The sequence below is a fragment of the Vigna umbellata genome, chromosome 7, assembly GCF_029865625.1.
Source record: "Vigna umbellata cultivar VRB3 chromosome 7, Vumbellata_1.0, whole genome shotgun sequence".
Taxonomy (NCBI): Eukaryota; Viridiplantae; Streptophyta; class Magnoliopsida; order Fabales; family Fabaceae; genus Vigna; species Vigna umbellata.
The window spans coordinates 47,725,498-47,750,495 of NC_142171.1; the positions used below are offsets into that span (position 1 = coordinate 47,725,498).

Consider the following 24,998-nt stretch of genomic DNA (forward strand, 5'->3'; position numbering starts at 1 on the left):
ACTATGTATACAATAACTAAAACATCTTCACATTATTTATACAAAATGCTTTTGCAACAATGAAGATATTCTTATTAAGTATCTTTCCTCTTGTAGTGTAAAAAAATTCAGTGTAGCATGAGATAGGACAAAACTGTAAAAGTGTAAAACACATTATATTTCAGACAGGTTTTCTTGTGTTGGACCAACTCAAATCATCACAAATTTTGATCCGAAAGAGAGACCTTGTGTATAGTGTATTCCATTGTCTTGCGTCATATTTTTTAGGGCACGCAGACAAAAACACAAACACTAAGAGGTCAATTTTCACTCTCACAAACAAATCCAGAAACTCGATTTCTTATTCCATGGCGGATTCCGCCTCTTCCCCTGCGACCCTACCTCCCAATCCTCAACCCTCCGAATCTGCACTTCCCAACCCACCCGATCCACTCCCCCAATCCTCAACACCACCTTCATCTACGCCCCTCGCTGCAAACCCTAATCCCAATCCAACGCTGCTCCCTCCACCGCCCGCCCTACTCTTTCAGGCCGGCACTACGCCGCAGGTCCCTGGCGTTCTCCCTCCCTCATTCCGCCCGCTTGCTCCGCAGGTGCCGCAATTCTCCCCTGTCCCGGCGCCCCACCCTGTCTACCAAAACCCTGCCGTTCCGCCTCCTGGCGTGGCCAGCGCCGCCGCTCCGCAGCAGATGCAGCCGATGATGTCATACCAGGTTCAACCCGGCAATCCTGCCATGCGACCATTCACTCCGATCCCTAACGGTTACCCTCCAGCTCCGTCCGTAACTCCCGCGGGTGGGTCATTCATTCAATTATTCCTTGTTCCTTTTGTTTCGTTGAATTTGCATTTAATTTGATTTAATTTAATATAGCGCTGGTTCGATGGTTGTCTCAATGTTTTATGAATTTGGAATTATACTTATCGTCAATTTTCCACGTGTTTTTTTACTGCGTGATGGTTATTATTAGCTGTGAAATGTGTGAAGACTGTTATTATTGAGTGAGTGTGTGCGGTGAGTGCTGACTGTAGAAGGCAGCTCTGGATAGCATAGCTGTTATGGTTTTTATGAGGGGGAAGCGTTTGTTTTGGAAGAGTGGGTTTGGAGAGATTTGAGAGAGTTCTTAATGGTTAGATAAGGGGTATCGTTGACAGGATGTTTTCTCCTACAGTGTCTTGATTGAATTCATTGAGAAAGGTTGGAGGGCTTCATATTGCTTAAAGACACCTCTCTACAAACAACTCATTTTTTGGTATGCACATATTTGCCCGGTCTCTAGCTTGTCTTGTCTTTTATGGAATTGGAAATGAAGATTATACGGAGCATTGCTGACAAAAAAATAAATGAAAGAGTGATTGTTCTTTTGTCGATATAAATAATGTATGGTTGTGTCGTGCTCTCGTTTTAGTAGGCCACTTTCTGCTAGTTATAAGAGTACTTTCCCTTCAATGGCTTTATGAATTCCAGAAACCGACAATGTTTGCAACTGAATGAATGCACACGTTGGCCTTGTGTCATGAGGTATTGCAATCTTTTCTCTCTATTGCAGTTTCATTTAATTTTTTATGCTGCAAGGCATGCTGCTGTATAAAAAAGAACATATAATTCAACTAAAATTTCTTCTTATTAAACCATACATACCATAAGATTATGCAAGTTACTATTTGCTATTGGTGGATGGGATAGTTTGAGAAGCCTGCTATGTTTCAAGTTGTCAGACAAAGGTAAGCACTTTTAACACATTGTGTGAATTTCAAACTCGATAGAATTTGTTATTATTCTCTTCAGGTTGCATTTCAGCTGGTGATTGTTGGCTGTGCTGCCATCTCTGTTATGCTTTTGATGTGTGGTAACATCATTCCATTGTTCTTGTCACATTTTTTTCTGGCATATATCTTTAGTGTTATACTGATTTGTTTATGATGCATCTATATTTATTCATAATCTGCTCTAATATATTTGCATAGATGTTTTTCTACTCTGTACAGGAATTCCTCGTTACCCCCCTCCTTATGGAACTATGATTCGTCCTGTCTTTCCCCCACGCCCTCCTGGAGCAGTTAACATACCTCCAATGTCACGCCCACCTGTAGCAGGGATCCCTACTGTTCGCCCAATTATTCCTCCTGTTGTCAGACCAATGGTAGCCCCTAGTGCTACCCCAGCTGAGAAGCCTCAAAACACAGTTTACATTGGCAAGATTGCATCAACTGTGGAAAATGAGTTCATGCTCTCTCTCCTTCAAGTAAACTTTTTAAATTTGTTCTTTACTTGGGTGGGAGCAGGGTTTGGTTATTTAGGACAAGTGTTTCTGTCATGCAACATGTTTAGGGCTTTTTCAGAAGCTACTTTTATCTTTGAGAAAACACTAAATCAACTTAATTTTTGTGGTTTTCTTTTTTATTTGTCCTTTTTTTAAAACTGTCTAGTTAGTATAAACTTTTTAGCATGTCTTTTAATTAAAAAAAACTTTTCTCCATTATTCTCTTCCCAGCATTTTTTTCGTATGTACTAGACAATAGGTGTCTTAGAACCTTATGTATAATTTATAAACATACTGATTCTTTTATTTCCTTTAAGTTATGTGGAACTATCAAGACCTGGAAACGTCCTCAAGATTTATCCACTGGAACTCCTACCAGTTTTGGGTTTTATGAGTTTGAGTCTGCAGAAGGGGTTCTCCGTGCCTTGAGACTCCTTACTAAATTGAATATTGACGGACAAGAACTGAAGGTATGTCTCATCTTTGACTACTTTTATATTAAGTTTGCCACTGACGTGCAAACAAAAAAGATTGGTACTTCCTTTGTATTTATGTAGTGGTTTCTTGAAATTGTTGACATGATGGGTTCTACACATAGACTTGTGAGTCTCTCTTTTATTTTTAAGGGCTATGCGGAATTGGTATACTGGTTATGTTTTTGAAGTATCTGTTTGGTGCATACCATGTGTGTTGAGCTCTATTATTGTATGTAGTATTGCATCTGCATTTTTCCAAGTAAAGTGCATAAAATTTATTTGAACACGACCTGTAATTCTTATATTAAAAGTTATGCTGACACATTACATTGTTTCCCTTGTACAATTAACGATCTTAACCATTTATTATATATTTTTTAACAGGTCAACGTCAATCAAGCCATGAAAGAACACCTGGAGCGGTATGTTCAGAAAAAAGCTGAGAACTTGAACAAAGAAAGTCAGGCAGGAGTAGTTGAAAAAGATGAAGGTGAACAAACTTCTAATGCAAATGAGGGTACAAAGGCAGAGAAAGAATCCTCAAATAAAGTGGATAGTGAATCAGTAAATAAGGAATCCCATGATGTGACAAACTTTGGGATTGTCACTGATGAAGATAGAGAAGGGGATCGTGAGGCTTTAGAAAAGATCACAAAGATGATAGAGGAAAGGTTGAAGACAAGACCTTTGCCTCCACCACCTGCACAGCCAACTGGTGATGGTTCTGTGAGTTTAACCTCAGAACAACCTGTTAAAACAAGAGAGGGAGACTCTGTTGATACAGAGAAGAATGGTGAGGGAAAAATTCGTGTATCTATTCTCTGTTGACTGTAGACACAAAAGGGTTATATTTTATTGTCAGGATACCTTTATCTCTTTTATTTGTTAATTTATTATTATTCTGAAACTTTTCTTTTGAAATTGTGTAGAATCTGCTGAAAATAAAAGTGAGAAAGAGACAAACAGTGATAAACCTAGCAGTGAACGGGATAGGTCTGAAAGCCCTGATAGAAGACATGACAGAAAAAGCAGAGAGAGGGACCGAGATAGGGAATTAAAACGAGAAAAGGAAAGAGAACTTGAAAGATACGAGAGAGAAGCAGAGCGGGAACGTGTTCGGAAAGAGAGGGAACAAAGACGAAGAATTGAGGAGGCTGAACGTCAATATGAAGCATATTTGAAGGAATGGGAGTATAGAGAACGAGAGAAAGAGAAAGAGCGCCAATATGAAAAAGAGAAGGAAAAGGAAAGGGAACGTAAAAGGAGAAAGGAGATACTTTATGATGAAGAGGATGAGGATGAAGATTCTAGGAAGAGGTGGCGAAGAAGTGCGATAGAGGAGAAGAGGAAGAAGAGGTCACGTGAGAAGGAAGATGACATGCTTGACAAACTAAAGGAAGAGGAAGAAATTGCTGAGGCTAAGAAGAAGGCCGAGGAGGAACAAAAGCAGCAAAGAGATGCTTTAAAACTATTAACTGAGCATGTGGTAAATGGTGGTAATGAAAATATGATTACTGAAGAGGTTACTAATGAAGTCAAAGGCAATGTTACTGAACAAGATACTGTAGCTGATTATAGTCGTGAAGATCATACTGGTAATTTTCATATGTATTCACAATTGTGGTTTCTTGTCTCTCTTTCATACTTTAAAAGTAGTATTCTTTGAAATGACAGGTGATGGGAATGTACTAAATGTCACCAGTGATGAATTAACTATAGTTGCTCCAACTGATACACAAGGTAATGCTCCTACAAAAAAATTGGGATTTGGCCTAGTTGGTTCAGGGAAAAGAACAACTGTGCCTTCTGTTTTCCATGAAGAGGAGGATGATGATGCACACAAGGACAAAAAAATGAGGCCATTGGTTCCAATTGATTACTCAACTGAAGAATTGCAGGCTGTTCAACCTACAGTGCCTGGTCCAACACCACCAAATTTGGCCGCTGCTGCCGAATTTGCAAAGCGTATATCCAGTACAAATTTCAAGGAAGATAAGCTGGATGGAGAACGGGATAGAAGTAGGCGTTCAAATGATAAGTCTAATCACCGTGATAGGGACAGAAATGATGAAGATGGTACTCACAATAGAGATGAAAACAAGGAGAGAATTCCTGAACGTGACAGGGATCGAGATCATGGATCGGAGAAACTTAAGACTTCTGATAACAAGAGGCTTTTGGATGCTAAACAATTGATTGATATGATACCGAAGACCAAGGAGGAGTTGTTCTCGTATGAGATAGATTGGGCAGTATATGATAAGGTATGTGATACTAATGTGCAGATTTTGATTTGTAATTATTTGATTTTGAACCAATAAAGAAGAGTTGGCTTATCTATATTTCATTTGGCTTGTGAGCCAGACTAGTATACCTTTTTCATTTTTTTGTGCGTTAGTGTAATTGTGTAAGGTTGTTGACCAAAAGTTTGAGGCATTGTAGTAGTTGTGTGTGGGAGGAACTGTTCTATGAGCCTAGAAAACCAACAGAAATTTGAGGAGTCTATATACCTTGATCACTATTTTGGGGCCATTAGCTGTAATCCTGTAAGGTTGAAGCATTGTAATATCTGTGTGTGGAAGGAACTCTTCTGGGAGCCTAGAAAAACGTGTCCTTTTGCAAAGGATTGTACATTTTGAGATTTACAGTAACAAATATAAAAATGAAAGGATGCTAGATAGGGACCTTCTCATCTTTTTAGGAACGTAATTAAGCTTTATATTTTTGTAATTTTGAAGATTGCTTCTTTCGTGCTCAGTGAGTGGAACTGCTCTTGCACTATAGTTGTTTATGTATAAACTACTATTGTTTATAAATGTTTCTTTATTTTTTCGGTTTGTGCAGTCCGAAAGGTAGAAAATGATGTTGTGTTCTAAATTTTTATTTTTATATTATGCTCATTTTCAGCATCAACTACATGAAAGAATGAGACCGTGGATTTCAAAGAAAATCAAAGAGTTTTTGGGGGAAGAAGAGACTACATTGATAGATTATATTGTTTCTAGTACACAAGAACATGTGAAAGCATCCCAAATGCTTGAGCGTCTTCAGATTATTTTGGACGAAGAGGCTGAAATGTTCGTTCTGAAGATGTGGAGGATGCTTATCTTTGAAATAAAGAAGGTAGAGACAGGTCTAGCTCTGAGGTCAAAATCATGATTTTTCAGTTATTGTATGTTGTTTCGTCACTTTTTCTATTGGATTGATACCGTGACCCTTGACATGGCTCTACCCTAAATTGTAAAATGGCTGCATTATCGTAAAATTGCTTCAACATTCAAGTAGTTATTCGGATAAACCTGTCATCCATGAGAATCTGGTGGCAATTTTTGTCATGTGAATAGTTTAGAACTTTAAATTTTTTGATAATTATCCTGGACTTGTGCTTTCGTTAATACTTCACCTTTATTTTATTCTTATGTGACTTCTTTACGTCTGGTCTCACGTACCGGTTCAGTAGGAAGTCCAATTTACTTTTTAATCAGCTTGCAGCCTTGATCTATCGAATGAATATCATGATTCTTGAAAGTCCAGTGTTTACATTGTCACAGTAAAAAAGAGAGCCAAAATTCTGTTGGGAAGTAATTTGTGATTTGTACTTGCTCCCGGGCTGGATTTAAACATTACTTTTCGGGTATGTCAAAAGGACAAGTGAAATATTTACTTGTATTTGTTATATTGATAGACGATGTAATGTGGATGAATTTCTAATTTTAACACTCAAGAATGCTGGCGGAAAAAAAATATTTTTGCTTTAAGATTATGATGTTTCCGATTTTTATGTATAGATTTCATATTAGCCATTGAGTTTTGTCACAACTAAATACACAACTTTTTGTTCCAAAATTTTATCTTGCTTAATTTGGTTAAGTATGATTATTACATGTCAAAATTCTGTTCCTGTTACAGTGAAAAAAGTAGATTTGCTATTCCTAATTTGTTCTAAGTTTTGGAATTGTTGGCGCCCAATTTCTTATTCACTAAGGATGGAAGACAAAAATTCCCCAGTCCCGGAATATCTCTGTTTACATTGGTCATATGATATATATAAGATCGTAAGTTTCGAATTTAATATTTATTATTGAATTTAATTCTTAGTGTTAAAGATCTAACTGATACTCGGCAAAAACAAAGCTAAAACTACTTGTAATTTTCTATATCAGTGAGTAAATTAATTATTTACTGAGAAAAAGGTCAGCTTTGCTGGATTTAAAAAAGCATTTTCACTTGAAGTTCCGTGGTCATGGCTTAGGAAATTAGAAAAGTGAGCATAGAACTTAGCTTCTCTTTGAGGGAAAGTGAAGAAGTAAATAAAAGAAAATAATAGTGAAAAAGTGAAATAATTTTAATTATTCTTTTAATTGTTTATTTATAATTATTTTTAAATGAAAAAAATTAATCTATAATCAAATTACAAGAAAAGAGTAACAATGCTGACCAACAATCTTTTTCTCCTTTTCAGCTTAAATCAGCATAAGCAAACCCACACTTCAGTTGCACCTCCACCCTTGCAGTTACAGGGCAGTATACCAGGAGAAAGAAACAAAGGCTCATCAAATCTTGGAGACAAGAAAAAAAGAAAGAATTTATTCCTGATTAATAAACATGATAAAATCTTATTCAATTAATACAAATCAGTGAAGTACAGTAATTTGTACAAGTGCAAAGCAGAAGCCGATAAAATTATTAGCTCTATAAAACTTGAGCCAATAATATTGAGTAAAAAATAAAAAACAAGCAGATTTATACAAGGGTATCTACAATTTCAAACAAATAAAGAATACCCAGGTGAACAAAAAATCCTGGGTTACCGAACATGAATGAACTGTTCTTGCGGAATAACTGAAATCTTAAAGCCAGAGGACCTCCTTTCATAAAAATCATGGAGGACCCTAATGAGAGCACTTGCTTTCTTCCTTGCTCGAGATGTGCCTTCACTTATTTGGGAATACAATGATCCCATAAGAGAAGGACTCTTCACTAAATAACCAACCACTTCCTCTCCACCATTTAGAGACAAAGAAAGCAACAAGGCCACACAGTGCTCCCTTCCCACCCTCGAACATGAACAACTCAAAATTTCAACAGCTACATGCAATCCCTCTTCCTCAATAATTGCTAACATTCCCTCACTCTTCTCTGCTAGACTTGCCAGAACTGCCAGAGAATCTGTTATTAGGTCTTCATTTTCAGATCCTTTCAAGATACCAACTAGCAAAGGAACTGCTCCACCTTCCACCACCCTCTTATGATTTTCATGGTGCTTAACAAGACCAAATATTGCAACCAACCCATTTTTCTTGCTTCGATAAGAGCCATCTTTGACAAGCCTTATCAATGCTGGAATTGCTTCTTCCTCCTTCCCTATCAGGTTCCCATACTCAGCACTAAGGTAAAACAACACAGCAGCAGCATGCTGGCGAGCTTCCATCTTCACACCCTTCTTTAAAACCCCAACAATTAATTCCAACCCCCAATTCTCAACCATCACACTTCTACTCTTTGCACATTTTGAGAGGTTTAGAAGGGCTGCTGCAGCATTCTCTTGAGTCAACGAATCGATCGATGACAACAACCTCAACAAAAGAGGAACCAAACCAGCTTCCACCAAACAAGACCTATTAAAAACGCTTGTTTTGGAAATAAGCCTTATTTCAAATGCACCTCTATTCATCTCTTCCCCACTTCCATTCTCAATCTTGCCTTTCAGAAAACTAGCCAACATTCTCATTGCTCCCTCTGCTGCTACACTCTCAGGCTCCACTCTCCTAGTACCCTCACGATTCCTACGACCCAAATCAACAAAGGGAATGCTTATGTCATTTGCATAGCAATACTGCTGAATCAACTTCCGAAGCACTAAGTTTGGAACCATTTCAGTGGTGATAAGCCTTTTAGCTGTGTTAGGACACGTCAAGTTTCCACTTCTGAACCACTTCAGAATTGAAGAACGATCATACGTATGACCTGTCTCTATTGTCACTGGATCACTCATCAGTTCCAAAGAGATTGGACATCGAAAATCATCAGGGTTAAGACAACTCAAACTCAGATCAATCTCACTTCCAATACTACTGTCTCTCCTTCCCTCAATTTTTTTGTTACTCTCTTCACAGTCAACAACCTCCATCACAAGGCATCTACAATAACTCATGAACCCCACCAAACTACTCAAAAGTGTCACCTTGTTCCTTTTCTCATCGGAGCCCTTAAACCCAATTTCTCCCTCCAAAAACTTCACCTCTTTGTTACACTCATTCCACCCTTTAACCCCAATATACTCAATGACCCACCTCAAATCACCCTCATCCGGAGCAACCTGGTTCACGAACCGGGTCAAACCCGACACAACACTCATCACAACCCGTTTATCTTCTTCCTCAAATTCAAACCTGCCCTTCCTGGCTTGTACGTTCAGCAGCAAAGCATGCTCTTTGGTTTCCTCAGAGATCTCCACAGAACCGAAAGGGAAAACGTCTAAAGCAGTGGCCATGGATCTTGATATGACCCGAAATTGAGTGGCAACCCGATCCGATTCCATCAACATGTAAAGCTTGGCACCTTCGCGGGAGAGATCTTCAAGAAGGAAAAAAAGCTTCTGGAAGGTTAAATGGAGCTCGGAGAGGCTCAGAGTTGCAGGATCAGGAAGACCCGAATGACAGTCTCGGATTTCACGAAGGAAAGGTTGGAGAAGATGGGTCAAACGAATAGCGTTTCTCGCGTTTAGCTTGTTGCAAGGAAAACACGATAACCTGTGCTGGAAAGAGGAGATAGCTTTGCTGAGACTGATGAGTGAAGGGAGAAGGGTAGAGGGAGTGATGCTTTCGCATGGATGAACCGCCGGAAAAGTTAGTATCCGGCGACCCGACCGGCTTATGTTTCGGATCATGGAAAGGTTTGTGTTGTACTTTTGTGTTTGGATAATATGGTTTTTGCTTTGTTTCGATTGGATTTCATGAGGACGTAGGTTTGGGAAATTTATAGGAAGTGTAAAGAGGGACACGCGTCGAGTTATGATTCGATGTTTGTGAGTTTTGGGATTTTAGTGAAGGGACACGTGGGGTTATGTCGATCCGTGGAGAGAAAGTGACGCGTGGCGCGTGAGAACCGGAAAGCGAACGTGCTTTTGAAGGTGCTTGGAGAGCGGGAGCCGACAGCTACTAAGGTGTACAACGTGAAATTGTAAGACTAAGTTTATCATTTTCAACGTTGGACCCTTATTTTTTAAGTAAATTAATAAAAATTGCGGCTTGGGTTGGCCATTATTTGGATTTAAGTTAAGTTATTCTATCTATTTTCTGGTCAAACTTTCTAATTTTTTCTTTTAGTGAAGAAATACTAAAAATAATAGTTATTTTAAAACTTTAAATTCTTATAATTTTAGCTGCATATGTTGATTTTAATTTATGAAAAGGTTAATTCTTTTTTAAAATGGATCTGTCTTATGTTTGGGTAGCATCGAATATGTCCTATTCTTTTTTGGGCCGAAAGCCCATATCTAGATAGAATTGTGTCAAAGGATATTTATCTGAGAGAGATTCACCATGAACCTCCAAACATTTTATATTGCACCTCCAAGTATTTTTAGAATGTAACTTTACCCTTACTCAATACATGATTAATATTTAAATCATTTAAATGGTCAAATATTCTTTGCACTGGTTAATTTTTATTCTTCATAGTGCTTTGCAATTTCACTGTCTCACTTTCACTCTTTCTCATTTTTGAAAAACTCCTCGCATCTCATTTTCCAGGCACAGTTTTCGCATCTCATTTCAGTCGAGCACACACACAACACATTTGCTCTTCTTTGTCTTTTTTCACTGGTTGGATGCATACTCCAGGCGGCACACAGACACCACACCACCACTGCTTCCACTGCTTCCATAGGTTCGTGTTCTTCCACTTTTTCTAGGGCACACAAACAACATAACTTCTCGCTTCTTCTCGCTGGTAGCCAAAGGTTGGTGGATTGTGCCATATTTATTTTGATACTATGTTGTAGTTATAGTAGTGTAAATGATTAGAAATTGTTACGGTGGTATGATCTGCGTTTGGTGGGATATGTAAAGGTGAAGGGGGCTGAATCGAATATGCATATCCGATTCAGCCCCCTTTAACTTTGCATATCCGACCAAACATAGATTCGTCTTTGATCTCTGTTTGTCCTCTGTGTATGCTATCTATTTTCTTCTTCGACCTTTCTGATAGCGGTTGAATTTACCGTTATTTGATACTTAATTTTAATACTAAAAACACCATTTTTGACTTAGAAACTATCTTGGAATCATAGTTTTGATGAAAAAGAGAGTTGAAGGTGAATTTAATGGTTTTGTGCTAGATTTCCTTGTTTTCAACCGGGATTGAGATGATTTGGAAGAAGAGTTGAAGTACTAAGGAGCTGGAACTCAAGAAGAACTGGAAAAACATCAGAAAGAAGGATCGTAGCAACGTTGAGCGCCACTTTAGGGGCCTTCGGCGCCAGAGTACACTGTCTCATACTTGGCTGCCCTTTTTTGGAGCCCTCAACGCAGGATACCCCTAGCTCGCGCTTGACGCTTTTTTTATGGGAGTTGAGCGCAACTTCCTTGAGTTGCACCACACCTGCTTGCCTTCTGAGCTGACCCTTAGCGTCAGTTCTGACTTGCACACCGCCTGAGTGCCTTAAGTGGGGTGCTGAGCGCCAGTCTTATGGGCTTGGGCCCGTTTTATGTTAATTTTATGTTATTTTTATGTTTTATTTAAGGACTTGGACGTCATAGGGTTCACATCTTTGGACGGAATAGGCATAGAAACACACTCTTTGATCCCTCGGAGGCGGATTTGGATGCGGAAGCTCCTATCTTCAATTTCTAGGGTTTTATCTTTCATTCTTTTTCCATTGTTCATCTAGTTTCACCATGTCAACGATGAACTAAACTCTATTTGTTGTTGGGGAATGATGTAACCTTTGTAAACTCTCATGTATTGAATTGATTCTTTATTATATATGCTTCTTTCATTAATTGTTAGGATAATTCTTCTTCTCATAATGCTTGCTTTGTTTAACTCATTGTTTAGCATGATGTATGATTTGCATGAGTATCGGAAGGTATCTTACAATTCATGATCTGGAGAATTATTCCAGAAGCAGTATTGCTCAAGAATGGGGGTATGTGTTATGCTTGTCTTAAGCTTCTGTTCTTCAGAATTAATTATTAGGAAAGCTAGGAATCGTATGAACTAATAATTAAGGATAAACTTTCTTCGCCGAGGAATCAAGTTTTAAGTGTTTTAGATAGTGACATTGACATTAATGAAGAAGTAGAATTCGTATATATACATGAGAGTAAACTAGGTGAAATCTATCCCCAACAACATATTCATTCCATAATATCAAATCCATTCATGTGTGCACTTTTGTCCAATTGATCAAATTGCATGCATATTTACTTTTCAATATTTGCATTCTAAACCTAAAAGAGTTTATTTTAAAGTCTTAATTAATCAAGAAATCACATAACTGTTTAGGCTGTGAATCTCTAGGGAAACGATACTTGGTCTTACCATGTTTATTACTTGATACAATTCGGTACACTTGCCGAAGTCTTAACACTTTCCCATATGTTTTCCTCTGTCTCTTTCCAACCTAAATTGTACATGACTTATACTCCATATTAGTATATATTACTATGTTGTGTTATATTTGAATATGTTGTTCAATTGTTTAGTAGCATAATAACATCTTATTTATGTAAATAACACTCTGACTTTGATGTTAGTGTTGCATGAGAGGACAAAGTGAGTGTTATGTGGTTGAGTTAAGTAGAGTAAAGGGAGGAGTTTTGTTTGGTGAAGGTGTGTGATTTAGAATGGTTTTTTAGAACTTATGGTGGATGAGTGGGGGACTTGTGATTTAAGAGAAGTGATTGAGGGTTGATTTTTGATGTACTAAGGGGATTAGAGTAGAATAGATATATAAAATGGGTATAAGTAGTTGGTTTTACGGTAAGGAAAAGAGAAGGAAGCTAGGAGGAAGAAAAATGTATTTGGAATGTACCTAAAGGAAAGGGAGTGGTTTCATTAAATGAGAAGAGAAGTGGAATTGATGCATGGGTCATTGATATAAAGAAGAGTGAGGGTGGTGAAGCGTTTTCAAACCTAGTAAGATGATTTGATGCATGTATTGATTAGAATCATTTGATGTTGTGAAGGGTTAGCATGTATGTTGGGGAAGTGGAGTACGTAAGTTTGATTATGGGAGAAGAAAACAAAGAAAGATAAGGAATATTATGCGACTTGACATTGGGTGGTGTTAGAAATCAAAAGGGAGACTTAAGTGAGAGAGCCACGATGTTAGAAATCAAAATGCAGCACCAACGTAGGAGCGACGCTGTTGCATAACAAAGAGTGTTATTTATATAAATATTTATTTATATAAATATTGTAAATATTTTTTTAATTGTATAATTAATTGAATTGGTTATTTTTTTTGTAATGTTGTTAATAAAAATAGATATGGCTCGTACTCGAGCAGGTTCATCTTCACATAGTAGAGAGAGTTTCTCACAGGGTGAGAGGAGAAGACCTACTGCTTCTGCTCGTAGAAGACGTGAAGCAGCTGAGTCTGATGTTCATGTTGAGGACCATGAATATGTGAGGTTTTAGGACGATGTAGTTGAGGATCATGCATTTGAGGAGCATGATATTGAGCAGGAGGAGGAGCAAAAGGATGTTGCTGAAGGTAGATTTCCTAAAGGTCCAGTAGACGCTTCAGTATTGACACATTACATTCACCATGTTGCTTATACGATATGACAGGGTCAGGTAAGTGAAAAACTTTAATTTTAATGATTATTGTTTAGTTGAAATAATTTTATATTAAATATTATTGTTTAGGAACGGGAGGAGATCAAGTTGATCTCCCACGGGAAGAAGTTAAACAGATTAGGATCCTGCCACGAGGGGATTAGAGACATCGTTAATGGTTATGGTCAGATGTCTTTGGTGGGCATCTCATATGACTACGTTGATAAGGGTCTACTGTTGGCATTTGTAGAGAGATTTCATTTCGAGACCAACAATTTCCATCTCCCTGTGGGTGAGATGTCTGTGACTTTAGATGTTGTGTCATCCTTATTGCACCTCCCACTTTTAGGCCAGCTATGTCATTTGGAGGAAGTAGATTTTGAAGAAAGTAGACACGCCATTGTGGAGCTTTTAGGACTGGATGGCAGGAGAATTGTTGTTGATTTACATGCAGCTCACAGTGCGGAAGTCAGGTTGAGCTGGCTTCGAGACATCTGTGCTGAGCACTGTGAGCAGCAGCAGTGAGAGTATGCTCCTCGGGCATACTTGTTGAATCTACTTGGATGCAATATATTTGCTGATAAGACTGCCACATCCATTCGCGTGTCTTATCTTTTGCTCTTTAGAGACGTACACGCATGTGGCCGGTTTGCCTGGGGTGTTGTTGCACTAACATATATGTATGAGCAGCTAGGAGATGCCAGATTGGCTTCAACCAGACAGATGGCAGGTTATTTGACTATGTTACAGGTACAAATTTAGTTTACACTTTGATTTGGTTGAATTTTTTCGATGTGAATTATGAAATAATTTGTAATTTTCTATTTTGTAGAGTTGGATATATGAGCACTTCCCTACTTTGGGAAGAAGGCGTCTGGTGTCTTCGTACATGGAAGATAGACCTCGTGCTGCAAAGTAGGAGTCACCGAGGTAAGGTTCCATCCTCTTAGAGATCAGGGTAGACTTGAATGCGTTAACATATGATTCAGTCATCTGGTACCCTTATGAGTCACATCGGGAGACTCATCCTTTTTACAACGTTTGTATGTTCTTAGGATGGATCAGGATTGGTGACACATTGTGCCGACATTTGCCTGAGCTTGTTTTGAGGTAGTTTGGGTTTCAGTAGTCCATCCCTCGAGACCCATCCATTGTTGCAGACGCGGGCATACTGGTGACTGATGATGCTTGGTTGTACTATCATCATCATGTGGTTAGGGGTGTGTTCATCGGCAGATTCCCATCTGATTATGTTGATGGTTACCTTCCTTGGTTTAGGATGGTATCTCATCCTTACATTATTACTGTTGCCGATGAAGACCAACCCAGTCTTGCTCCTAGACTCTGAAGTGCCACAACGTCGTAGATCTGCTTCACAGACTGGTGTGTTGGTATATTGACCTACATTGTTTATGTTATATAATTTTATTGTGATGGTTTATATAGTTTTTTGTCATGGTTATAATGCAGGGTGTAGTGAGGACATTTTTCAGATGGTTACAACAAATGCTCTCTTGTAGGGAAATTCCCAAGGGGACGGTAGGATACACTCATGCACGAGAGCTACTAGATTTAGCTGAAGCAACCATTGAAGTATATTCATTGACTAAGATCTGCCACGAATGTTCGTGACAGGCATGTTCGTGGAAGACGGTCTACTTCAAATTGGATTAGCTTTTATACTTTATTGTATCCCATTAAATAATTATTTTGGAGTCATTTTTTGTTATTTTTTCCTGTAAAATAACATTAAATTTTATATATGCATGATATTTAATGTTTCTTTACATTACATTTTTGAACTAAAACAAAATTACATCATGAATCTATTAAGTCAACATAGGAGGTAGGAATGCCCATCAACTGTGAAAATGCTTGCATTCTATTTGTATACGAATACGACCACATTTGCGCCTCTGTATAACAATGACTTAAGCATATCACATCTATCATAGGCAAAGGACAACCATCTTCTAGTTCAACTTGTAAATTCCCTATTAGTAAAAAATCTTATTTTGAAATTAAACATAATAATAATAACATTACCTGTACGAAATGATTGTCGTGTCCTATACATATTAAGCGATGTTGTCTTACATTAGAAGGTGGTCTGGTATGTAGTAGGAATATCGTATAATTTTGACTATATGAAAGACAGACTAGGATGACGTCATAACGATTAACAATTGTATACCCAATGTCTGATATAGTCATCCACTTGGTTGCATTAGCCTGTAAGGAATAAAGTAAATTGTTATGATAAAACCAATAAAACAAATAATAAATACGTTGTCAAGTATACGAACGCATATCGCTAACTGTTGGTCCACCAGAAAAGACCTCCTTAGCTCTTCTAGTCGGTCATAGCCTCCCACTAGTGTCACATATTCATCACGCCACTAACTTAGTTCTTTATAAAGATCATTTCGTATAATGGGCCAAGATTCTTCCCCGAGCCCCATTGACGTAGCAATGCATCTATAGCCATAGTGACCATCAACAACTTTGACAATGTATGGTTGACAAATAGGATGAAACTAGTTTAGCGTAGGTACTCTCCTTCGTTGCATAAGTTTTCTTTAAGTTTCAATTTGTTTTTCGCAGACGAAGATTCAATTGTTGAGTGAAATGTGTCTACATGCTCAAAATATGAGAGACCACGCTTTGTAGACTCTCTGTTCTCTGAAGTTTTTTCTTTTGTGCACCCTTCGTCTTAACTTTATGTAATAGAGGTATCATAGATGTCATTGTAGGACAAACAATGGCAAGTAACTTTTGTTTAATCGTCACTTTACCTCCAATCTCAACCTCCTTAAATCTTTCTCCAACCATATGAAGCTCACGTTGTATGGATAACTCTGGCTGCGATTCATTTGATACAATATATGAAATAGACAATCTTGTCCACATCACATGAAATTCACCTAAAGCAATGACACCAGGGGCATAACGTGATAATTCACACGTAGAGGGGACACCATAGGTCCTTCTAAGTATGCATCCACATCTTGCCCTATTGAGTCCTATAAGATTTACTCGTTCTAATTCTTCAGCTATTAGTCCCAAAGCATATCTGGATACTCGTCCAACAAGTCTTTTGTATCTTATGCCTTTATAAGCTTCACTCATAAGATTGAGACTGTTTTCGAATGACGCTTTGATCTTATTATGCTACAATATATTGACATTATGAATGACATCCTGACAAGAACAAAATCTCACATACTGTTTAGCAATACTTTCTTTAAGTTCCAATGAGCAGACTCAACCCTGACATAAACAAATCAACAATATTATCAAATATTCAAATATACAATAAACTAATGTAACATTAAAACATACTTGTTCGTTGTTGTATCCCCTTGATAATGGTTGAAAATATCGTTATCTGAGATGCAATTTTGATACTAAATCAACCCTTTTTGACTTAGAAGCTTGCTTGAACTCATGTTTTTAGTTTAGTTTTCTGAATAAGAGAGTTTAGGTTATACTTGAGGATTTTATTACTAAATTCCCTTGATTTTGTAGGAAATTGGGATGAACTGGAAGATGAGTTAAAATATCAAGGAGTTGGAACCAAGGAAGGACAGAAAGAGCACCAGAAGAGAAGGCTGCGGAAGATCGTAGGACGCTAGGGCGTCATTTTCTAGGGCCTTGGGCGTTGGTTGTCTTGCAACCACGCTTGGGTGCCCTTTTCTGGGACCCTCAGCATTGGAGGTCTCGCATTCACGCTTGGGCGCCCTTTCAGGGACGCTGAGCGCCAGTCTTCAAGTACTGTTTAATGCCTGGGCGCCCTTCTTGGGGCACTAAGCCCCACTTCTCTTGCAAGCTCGCCTGGGCGCCCTAAGTAGGGGCGTTGAGCGTTGGTGAAGTGTGCCCATGATTCAATTCAGCTTTATATAAGAACTTGCTCGTCCTAAAGGAGGTATCTTTTCACAGAAGGGACGTAAATTCAGACTTTTTCAGCTCTCTGGAGGCAGAATTGGATGCGGAAGCTCTCCTCTTCGGTTTTTAGGGTTTATCTTTCATTCTCATTCCATTGTACATCTAGTTTCTCCATGACAATGGAGAACTAAATTCATTTGTTGTTGGGGAAGATGTAACCTCTAAACTCTTATGTATTTGAATTGATTCCGATTTATATATGCTTTTTTCATTAATTGTTAGGGTTATTATCATTGGCTCTATGCTTGTTATGTTTAACTCATTCATGGCATGATTTTTTATTTTCTTTGTTATTGACAAATACCTAGAAACCTAAAACTAGGGAATTTCTCCCAAGGGAACTATTGCCTAGACATGGGGATAGAATGCTTGGTTGTCTTAAGCTTCTGTTTGTAATGCAAAATTAGTTATTAGGGATGCAAGACATTGTGGTCTAGTAATTAATGATAGGCCTCTTTCGCCGAGACATCGGGTTCTAAGTAATTTAGAAAGTGACATTGACATTTAATAAAGAAGAAGAATTCTTATATGTATGAGAGTGATTAGGTGAAATCTAAACCCCAACAACATCTTCATCTCATAATACAAACATCAACATTCACTTTTGCGTTTCTCTTCAATTGATCAAAATTGCATTCATATTTACTTTCTTGTCTTTACATTTAAAAACCTTAAATTGTTCTTCAAAGTCTTAATTAGATTAGTAATTACATGACTATTTAGTGTCGTGAGTCTCTTGGGAAATGATACTTAGTCTTACCATTTATTATTACTTGATACGATTCGGTACACTTACCGAGATCTTAACAAGTTTTTGGCGCCGTTGCTGGAGACTCGTGGTTTAAACTATACTTTTGTGTGATTCTTAACCGATTAAACTTTACTATTTTATTGTTGTTAATTTTTTTTAATCTGTTGGTGCTAATTAGGTGCTCTAGTGTTTTGTTCTCTAGTGTATGCAGGGTACAATTCGGACTAGAAGCACGAAAGTTTTTGAACCTCTTCTTACAGGTCTGGACAATAGTAAAAGAAAAAGGAGGAACAAGACGTCCAGAGAACTTTTCTCTTCTCCTGAGACTCTTTAACAGCCTTTACCTCAAAGATCTGACCAGGAAACAGAAAATATGGCTGAAGAGTAGAATGGTAGACATACCTTGACAGATTATGCAACAGTTATTGGCCCTCATCATTTTAGTAGCATTGCAAGGCCGAGGGTTAATGCTGCAAATATGGAGATGAAGTCTGCTTTGATTCAATTGGTGAAGAGCAACCAATTCAATGGATTATCACATGAAAATCCATATGAGCATCTGACCACATTCAATGAGATATGCAATACTGTGAAGATCAATGGCGTGCTAGATGAAACTATTAGACTTAGCTTGTTCCCTTTCTCTTTGGGAGGAAATGGTAAGATGTGGTTGAACTCTTTTCCAGAGAACAGTTTTATTGAGTGGGAAACAGTGGTTGCAAAATTTCTGAACAAATATTTCTCACAATCAAAGGTGAACAAAGGTAAACAAGAAATTTCTTCTTTCAGGTAGGGCATGGATGAAACATTAGGTCAAGCGTGGGACCGATTCAAAGGTTTATTGAGGAAGACATCCACACATGGCTTTGATGATCCTACAATAGTCATTCTATTCCTTGGAGGTCTAAGCTCACAAACTAAATTGATTTTGGATGCTTCAGTTGGAGGTAATATCAAGTGCAAGACTCTAGAGGAAGCTTATGAGTTGATTGAAAATATGGCTACCAATGATAATGAGATGCACTATGAAAAAACTCAATTTCAACATAAATGAGTTCTACAACTACAATCTCAAGATGCTCAATTGGCACAAAACAAGATTATGACTCAACAACTATAAACTCTGGTGGAGATCATATTAATGGTCAATGTGCTATGCCAGAAGATACCCAAGAGGAAGTCAAGTTTATGAGTCAAGGTAATCAATTTCGTCCAGGTAATTACAACCAAGGGTGGAAACCTCACCCAAGTATGGGTCAAGGGCAAGCGGGACAATTCAATAGACCACAATAACAACAATGACAACAACAACCTTCCTTATCTGAAAGAACTGCAAAGCTAGAAGAGACACTCCAATAGTTCATGCAAGTGTCTATCTTCAATCATAAGAACACTGAAGCTGCCATAAGGAATTTGGAGATATAAGTTGGCCAACTGGCTAAAAAGTTGGAGGAGAAATCTGAAAAGCAGTTTGGGGCTAATACTGAAGTTAACCCTAAAGAGGAGTGTAATGCTATCATGAGCATAAGTGGTGAGAGGTTATATGAGAAAAAAATTGAGAGACAAGAAAAAGTTGATTTGAGTGAAAAAGAAGAAGAAAGTGAAGAGAGAAAAAGTGAGGTTAAGAGGAAGGAAAAGAAGAAAGAAAAGGGAGAAATAAAAGAAGAAGAAGAGTGTTGAGATTGTTGATAGGGGAGCACCGGTTTAGCTGAACCTACAATCTCAGAGCTTCTGGTTTTTATGATGACAACATAATTAATAACACATGTACTGTTTATGTGTTACATGTTCTATTACTTACATGCTATATGTTTTAATCAATGCGTAAATCTGTTTAAAGTATTGAGAACATGATTGTGTTTGATACATTGCATTTCACTGTGTTATATAATTGATTTTAATGTTGAATGCATGTATGATGATTTATAGAAGGAAAACTGATAACGGTTGAAAATACCGTTATCTATAATGTAATTTTGACACTAAATGCACCATTTTCTGCTTAGAAACTTGCTTGGAATCATGTTTTTGCTTTAGTTTTGTGAATAAGACAGTTGAGGTTATACTTGATGATTTTATTACTAAATTTCCTTGATTTTGTAGGCTGTTGGAATGATTTGAAAGAATAGTTAAAATACCAAATAGTTGGAATGCAGAAAAATAAACCAGAATGAAGAAAAGTCAACCAAAGTGTAGAAAAGTCAACCAGAGTGCAGAATTTTTGTCCCGCACCATGCCCGGGGCCCCTTAGGGGTGCTTGAGCGCCAGTAGGTGCCGTTCGACGCCCGGGCACCCCATTTAGGGCGCTTGAGCGCCAATTTCGTGGGCTTTGATGGCCTGCTTAAATCTTTGATGCATTTTACTTTTGTCATCAGTAAAATGACGGAGGAACCTCATATTTGAATGGTTGTTCCTGTTTCCATTTTATAAGGGTGAATTGGGTGTTAAAAAATGTATGGTCTGAAGTATTTTACAAAGTAAAGTAAAAAAATGGTTTTTATGGTGTTCTTTGGGGGAAAAGCGATGGGAGAACAAATGAAGAGAGTGAAGATCATACGTTGGAATCATCCTCGTCTGTTGCCCCTCTTTTGCAGAACAAGAGAGTGGAAGAATAGAATCATCCCAGAGATAATGATGATTTCGATTGATGTGTGAGGTGTGGGAACAGCGGCAGGGCATACCCATCAATCAGAACACCAACAACGACGAGAGAGACCCAATTCCAACATAGAGCAGAAGAGAGAATATGAACACGGAGAGAGAGAAAGAGAAAGACAGAGAGAGACTGCCGCTGGCAAAGGTACGACCACGATCGGCGGCGGGCGAGGAGGCCCATGGTCGGACTTGATGAAGAACGCTCGGTGGTTAATGTCCAAATCCCTAATTCCCTTTTCGATTCACTCTTTCCTTTCCTGAACATTTTCAATCCCTAATATATTATTTTAACATAAAGCAATTCAATTTTGCCACGTCATAATTTTTTAATTTAAATAAAAATTTCATCTAATCAAACAATGCACGTTAGCATAAACACATCAGCTCAATTTAAGAGAGCACTTAACGATTAGGGTAAAATTGGATCATTTTTACAAAAAGTATGACCCAATTGAGATAGTTGCAAAAATGAGGACCCAACTGAGATTACCATACAAAAATAAGGACCAACCGAGTATTTAAACCAAAAATATATAAGTTAAATATGTTTTCAACTTTTAAATTTTGATATAATTAACATTTGTTAATTTTCGAAATTTTAATTTACTTTAGTCATCAAATATTAAAAATATAATTTTTTTAATTAGTTATGTTAATTCTTTTCGTGCGAAATGTACTTTCCAATTGACACTAAAGTAATAAGTGTCAAATAATTAGTTTATAATGCATTTGATACTTAAAAAAATTAATATAATTAAATTAAAATGACTATATTAATTTATTTTTAAAATTTGATGATTAAAAGTGTTGTTCAAATGGGTTAGAACCCGTGGGCTAATCTGGCTCACCACGGGTTCGGGTTGGGTTGGATTTGAAAAAAAAAACGAAATTTTTTTTATATGGGTCAATTTTTAACCAAACTCACTTAGAACCTGGCTCACCCGGGTTGAACTTGTGGTGAGCCAGGTTGACTCACCAACCCACTTAGTTTAATTTAATTATTTATTATTTTGTGTTTCAACATTATTAGTTAACATTTTTTTATTGTATTGTAAATGAGAATAAAGAAAAATATGTTTTAAGAAAGAAAAAATATTATAAATTTATCTATTAGAGACTCTAATCCTATAAATGGATAACTGACACAAAAATTATCATATTATAAACTATTTATTTGTTTTTCTGGGCTTGCTTTTGAATTATATTTGAGTTGTATGTTATTTTTTTTTCATTTTGAATTGTCTTTGGAGTTTAACATCATTTTTTGAGTGAAATTATTTAAATTTGAATTACAAAAAAAATTGTAATTTTTTTTTGGATTTAAAAAAACTTGTAATTAAGTGAGCTAGTTAATAAATGAGTCAGGTTGGGTTGACTCACTAAGTGACCAACCCGTGGAAGGCCGGACCTAGTTGGGTCAGCCGACCCACAACACTGTATATGACCTCAAAATAACAAGGGTCAAGGTCGACCAGTGAGACGATGAGAGATAGCTTCATCGTCGAGAGGGAAACAACCTAGATGACCATCTAAGGCCCCTAAATGACCACTTAGTGATAAAGGAGGTAGGGGTGTAGAGACAACCAAGAGGTTTTCCTAGAAGCAGCCACCTTGAAAAAGTATGTAATAGCTCACTGATCGTGCACTCTTGCGCCAAAGATGAACGGGGCTAAACGATCTGCCGAAGCTGTGGGATGTCAAAATGAATCGGTAAGGGAGAATCCAATGTCTCGAAAACCCAAGGGTTCCTCCGCAAGGTTCGTCCATGAAGGGTGAGTCAAGGCCTAAGATTAGGTCGAAAGGCATAATCGATTGACAACAGGTGAGTATTCTTGTACTACCCTTTGTTGGTCCTGAGGGACGGAGGAGGCTAGGTTAGCCGAAAGAGGGTTATCGGTTCAAGGACGCATGGTGCCCCTGCTTTTTCAAGGTAATAAGGGGTAGAGAAAATGCCTCGAGCCAAAGTTCAAGTTCATGCACTATAGTGTTGAAGTAATTCATGCAATACTCCCAGGAAAAGCTCGAACGACCTTCAATAAATGGGTACCTGTACAAGAAACTGACACAAGTGGGTAGGTAGAGAATACCTAGGGGCGCGAGACAACTCTCTCTAAGGAACTCGACAAAATAGCCCCATAACTTCGGGAGAAGGGGTGCCTCCTCACAAAGGGGGTCGTAGTGACCAGGTTTGGGCAACTGTTTACCAAAAAGACAGGTCTCCGCAAAGTCATAAGACCAAGTATGGGGGCTGACGCCTGCCTAGTGCCGAAAGGTCAAGGAAGTTGGTGACTTGATGACAAGGGAGCCGACTACTAAAGCCTCGGTGAACGATGGTCGTAACTAAGGTAGCGAAATTCCTTGTCGGGTAAGTTCCGACCCGCACGAAAGGCGTAACGATCTGGGCATTGTCTCGGAGAGAGACTCGGTGAAATAGACATGTCTGTGAAGATGCGTAATACCTGCACCTGGATAGAAAGACCCTATGAAGCTTCACTATTTCCTAGGATGGGCTTTAGGCTTTTCCTACGCAGCTTAGGTGGAGGGCAAAGAAGGCCTTCTTCTAGGGGGTCAAAGCCATAAGTGAGATACCACTCTCGAAGAGCTAGAATTCTAACCTTGTGTCAGGATCTAAGGGCCGAGGGACAATCTTCGATAAACAATTTCTATAGGGCGTAGGCCTCCCCAAAGGTAACAGAGGCGTGCAAAGGTTTTCTCGAGCCAGACAGAGATTGACCCTCGAGTGCAAAGGCAAAAGGGAGTTTGACTGCAAGACCCACCCATCGAGCAGGGACGAAAGTCGACCTTAGTGATCCGATAGTGCCGAGTGGAAGGACCGTCACTCAATGGATAAAAGTTACTCTAGGGATACCAGACCGATCTTCACCAAGATCTCACATCGACAGGAAGGTTTGACACCTCGATGTTGGCTCTTCACCACCTAGGGCTGTAATATGTTCCAAGGGTTGGGTTGTTTGGCCATTAGAGCGGTACCTGAAATATATCAAGGTTTTAAATTTGAAAAGTGTGAACTTTATATACAAAAGCAAATTTTAAAAAAAAAATATACATTGAATCATTAGAAATTGAATCACAGCTCAATAATAACATTTTCATTTACTAAAATCGAATATGTTTTGAGAATAAGTAATACGAGGTTACATGATTACATACATCATTATGCAAATTTGATTCTATCTCACCAACAAACCCATCTCCGTATTATATTTTACTATTAAAGTATAATGCAATTTCTAGAAGAATATAGAAGCTCCTTAGATAGAAGAAAAGAAATGTAACACAAGTTCTAGAATATTGTAGAAAAGTATAAGATAGGAAAAAAAATCAAGAATATTCTACATAGGTAAAAATCTAGAACATTCCACATAAGTTGTGGCTAAAATGTTCTAGAATAATCTATGGGTCTATAAATACCCATGAACTCTACCATTTGTGAGAAGCCAATATCTACCATTTGTATGAACCAACATCTACAATAACAAAGACAACTACAACACTTCTTCCAACTACTACTTCTACATTCTACTATCTCTACATTTTCTCTATCCCATCAACTACTCCTTTCACAACCTTAAAATACTAACAGTGGTACCAGAGCTACGTTCGGTCATCTACTGGGCGTAGATAAAATTTTCAACTACCTCAACTAAAACTATAACTCATTCTACTACTTCCAAATATATTCTCAACATATGACTACTACTAATCAAACATCATCAATTCCAGTACCTATTTTCACAGGAGAAAATTATGATTTCTAGAGTGTCAAAATGAAGACATTCTTCCGTTCTCAAGATTTATGGGATATCATAGAAGAAGGATTCCCTATTTCAGAAGACACTTCCACTCTTACTGCAGCTCAAAAGAAGGAGTTGAAGGAAAACAAGCAGAAGGATTCAAGGGCTTTATTTGTTCTTCAACAAGCAGTTGATGACACAATTTTTCCAAGGATAATTGGTGCCACAAGTGCAAAACAAGCTTAGAACACAATACAAGAGGAGTTTCAAGGAAGTGACGAGGTACACAATGTTAAACTTCATTCTCTAAGACGAGAGTTTGAATTATTAAGAATGAAAGAATCTGAGACCATTAAAGACTACTTA

The 24,998-nt window shown here is 37.9% G+C and overlaps 2 protein-coding genes across 3 annotated transcripts; one reads left to right on the plus strand and one right to left on the minus strand.

Moving 5' to 3' along the window:
* Nucleotides 1–205: 205 nt before the first annotated feature.
* LOC124848701 (splicing factor PWI domain-containing protein / RNA recognition motif (RRM)-containing protein) lies at nt 206–6,117 on the plus strand. Of its 2 annotated transcripts, none has more exons than XM_047326458.2 (7): nt 206–795; nt 1,988–2,244; nt 2,580–2,732; nt 3,123–3,531; nt 3,668–4,333; nt 4,413–5,002; nt 5,646–6,117. In XM_047326458.2, exons 1-7 carry the CDS (start codon nt 348–350, stop codon nt 5,895–5,897), a joined length of 2,775 nt encoding a protein of 924 aa, XP_047182414.1. In that variant the 5' UTR covers nt 206–347; the 3' UTR covers nt 5,898–6,117. The 2 variants fall into 2 exon arrangements, with proteins under 2 accessions (XP_047182414.1, XP_087949954.1); XM_088093828.1 differs by lacking the exon at nt 206–795 and adding an exon at nt 872–1,251 and having other exon boundaries at nt 1,467–2,244.
* A 1,217-nt stretch (nt 6,118–7,334) lies between these two features.
* LOC124848702 (U-box domain-containing protein 19-like) lies at nt 7,335–10,001 on the minus strand. The gene has a single exon (XM_047326459.2). It carries the CDS (start codon nt 9,625–9,627, stop codon nt 7,546–7,548), a length of 2,082 nt encoding a protein of 693 aa, XP_047182415.1. The 5' UTR covers nt 9,628–10,001; the 3' UTR covers nt 7,335–7,545.
* Nucleotides 10,002–24,998: the final 14,997 nt, after the last annotated feature.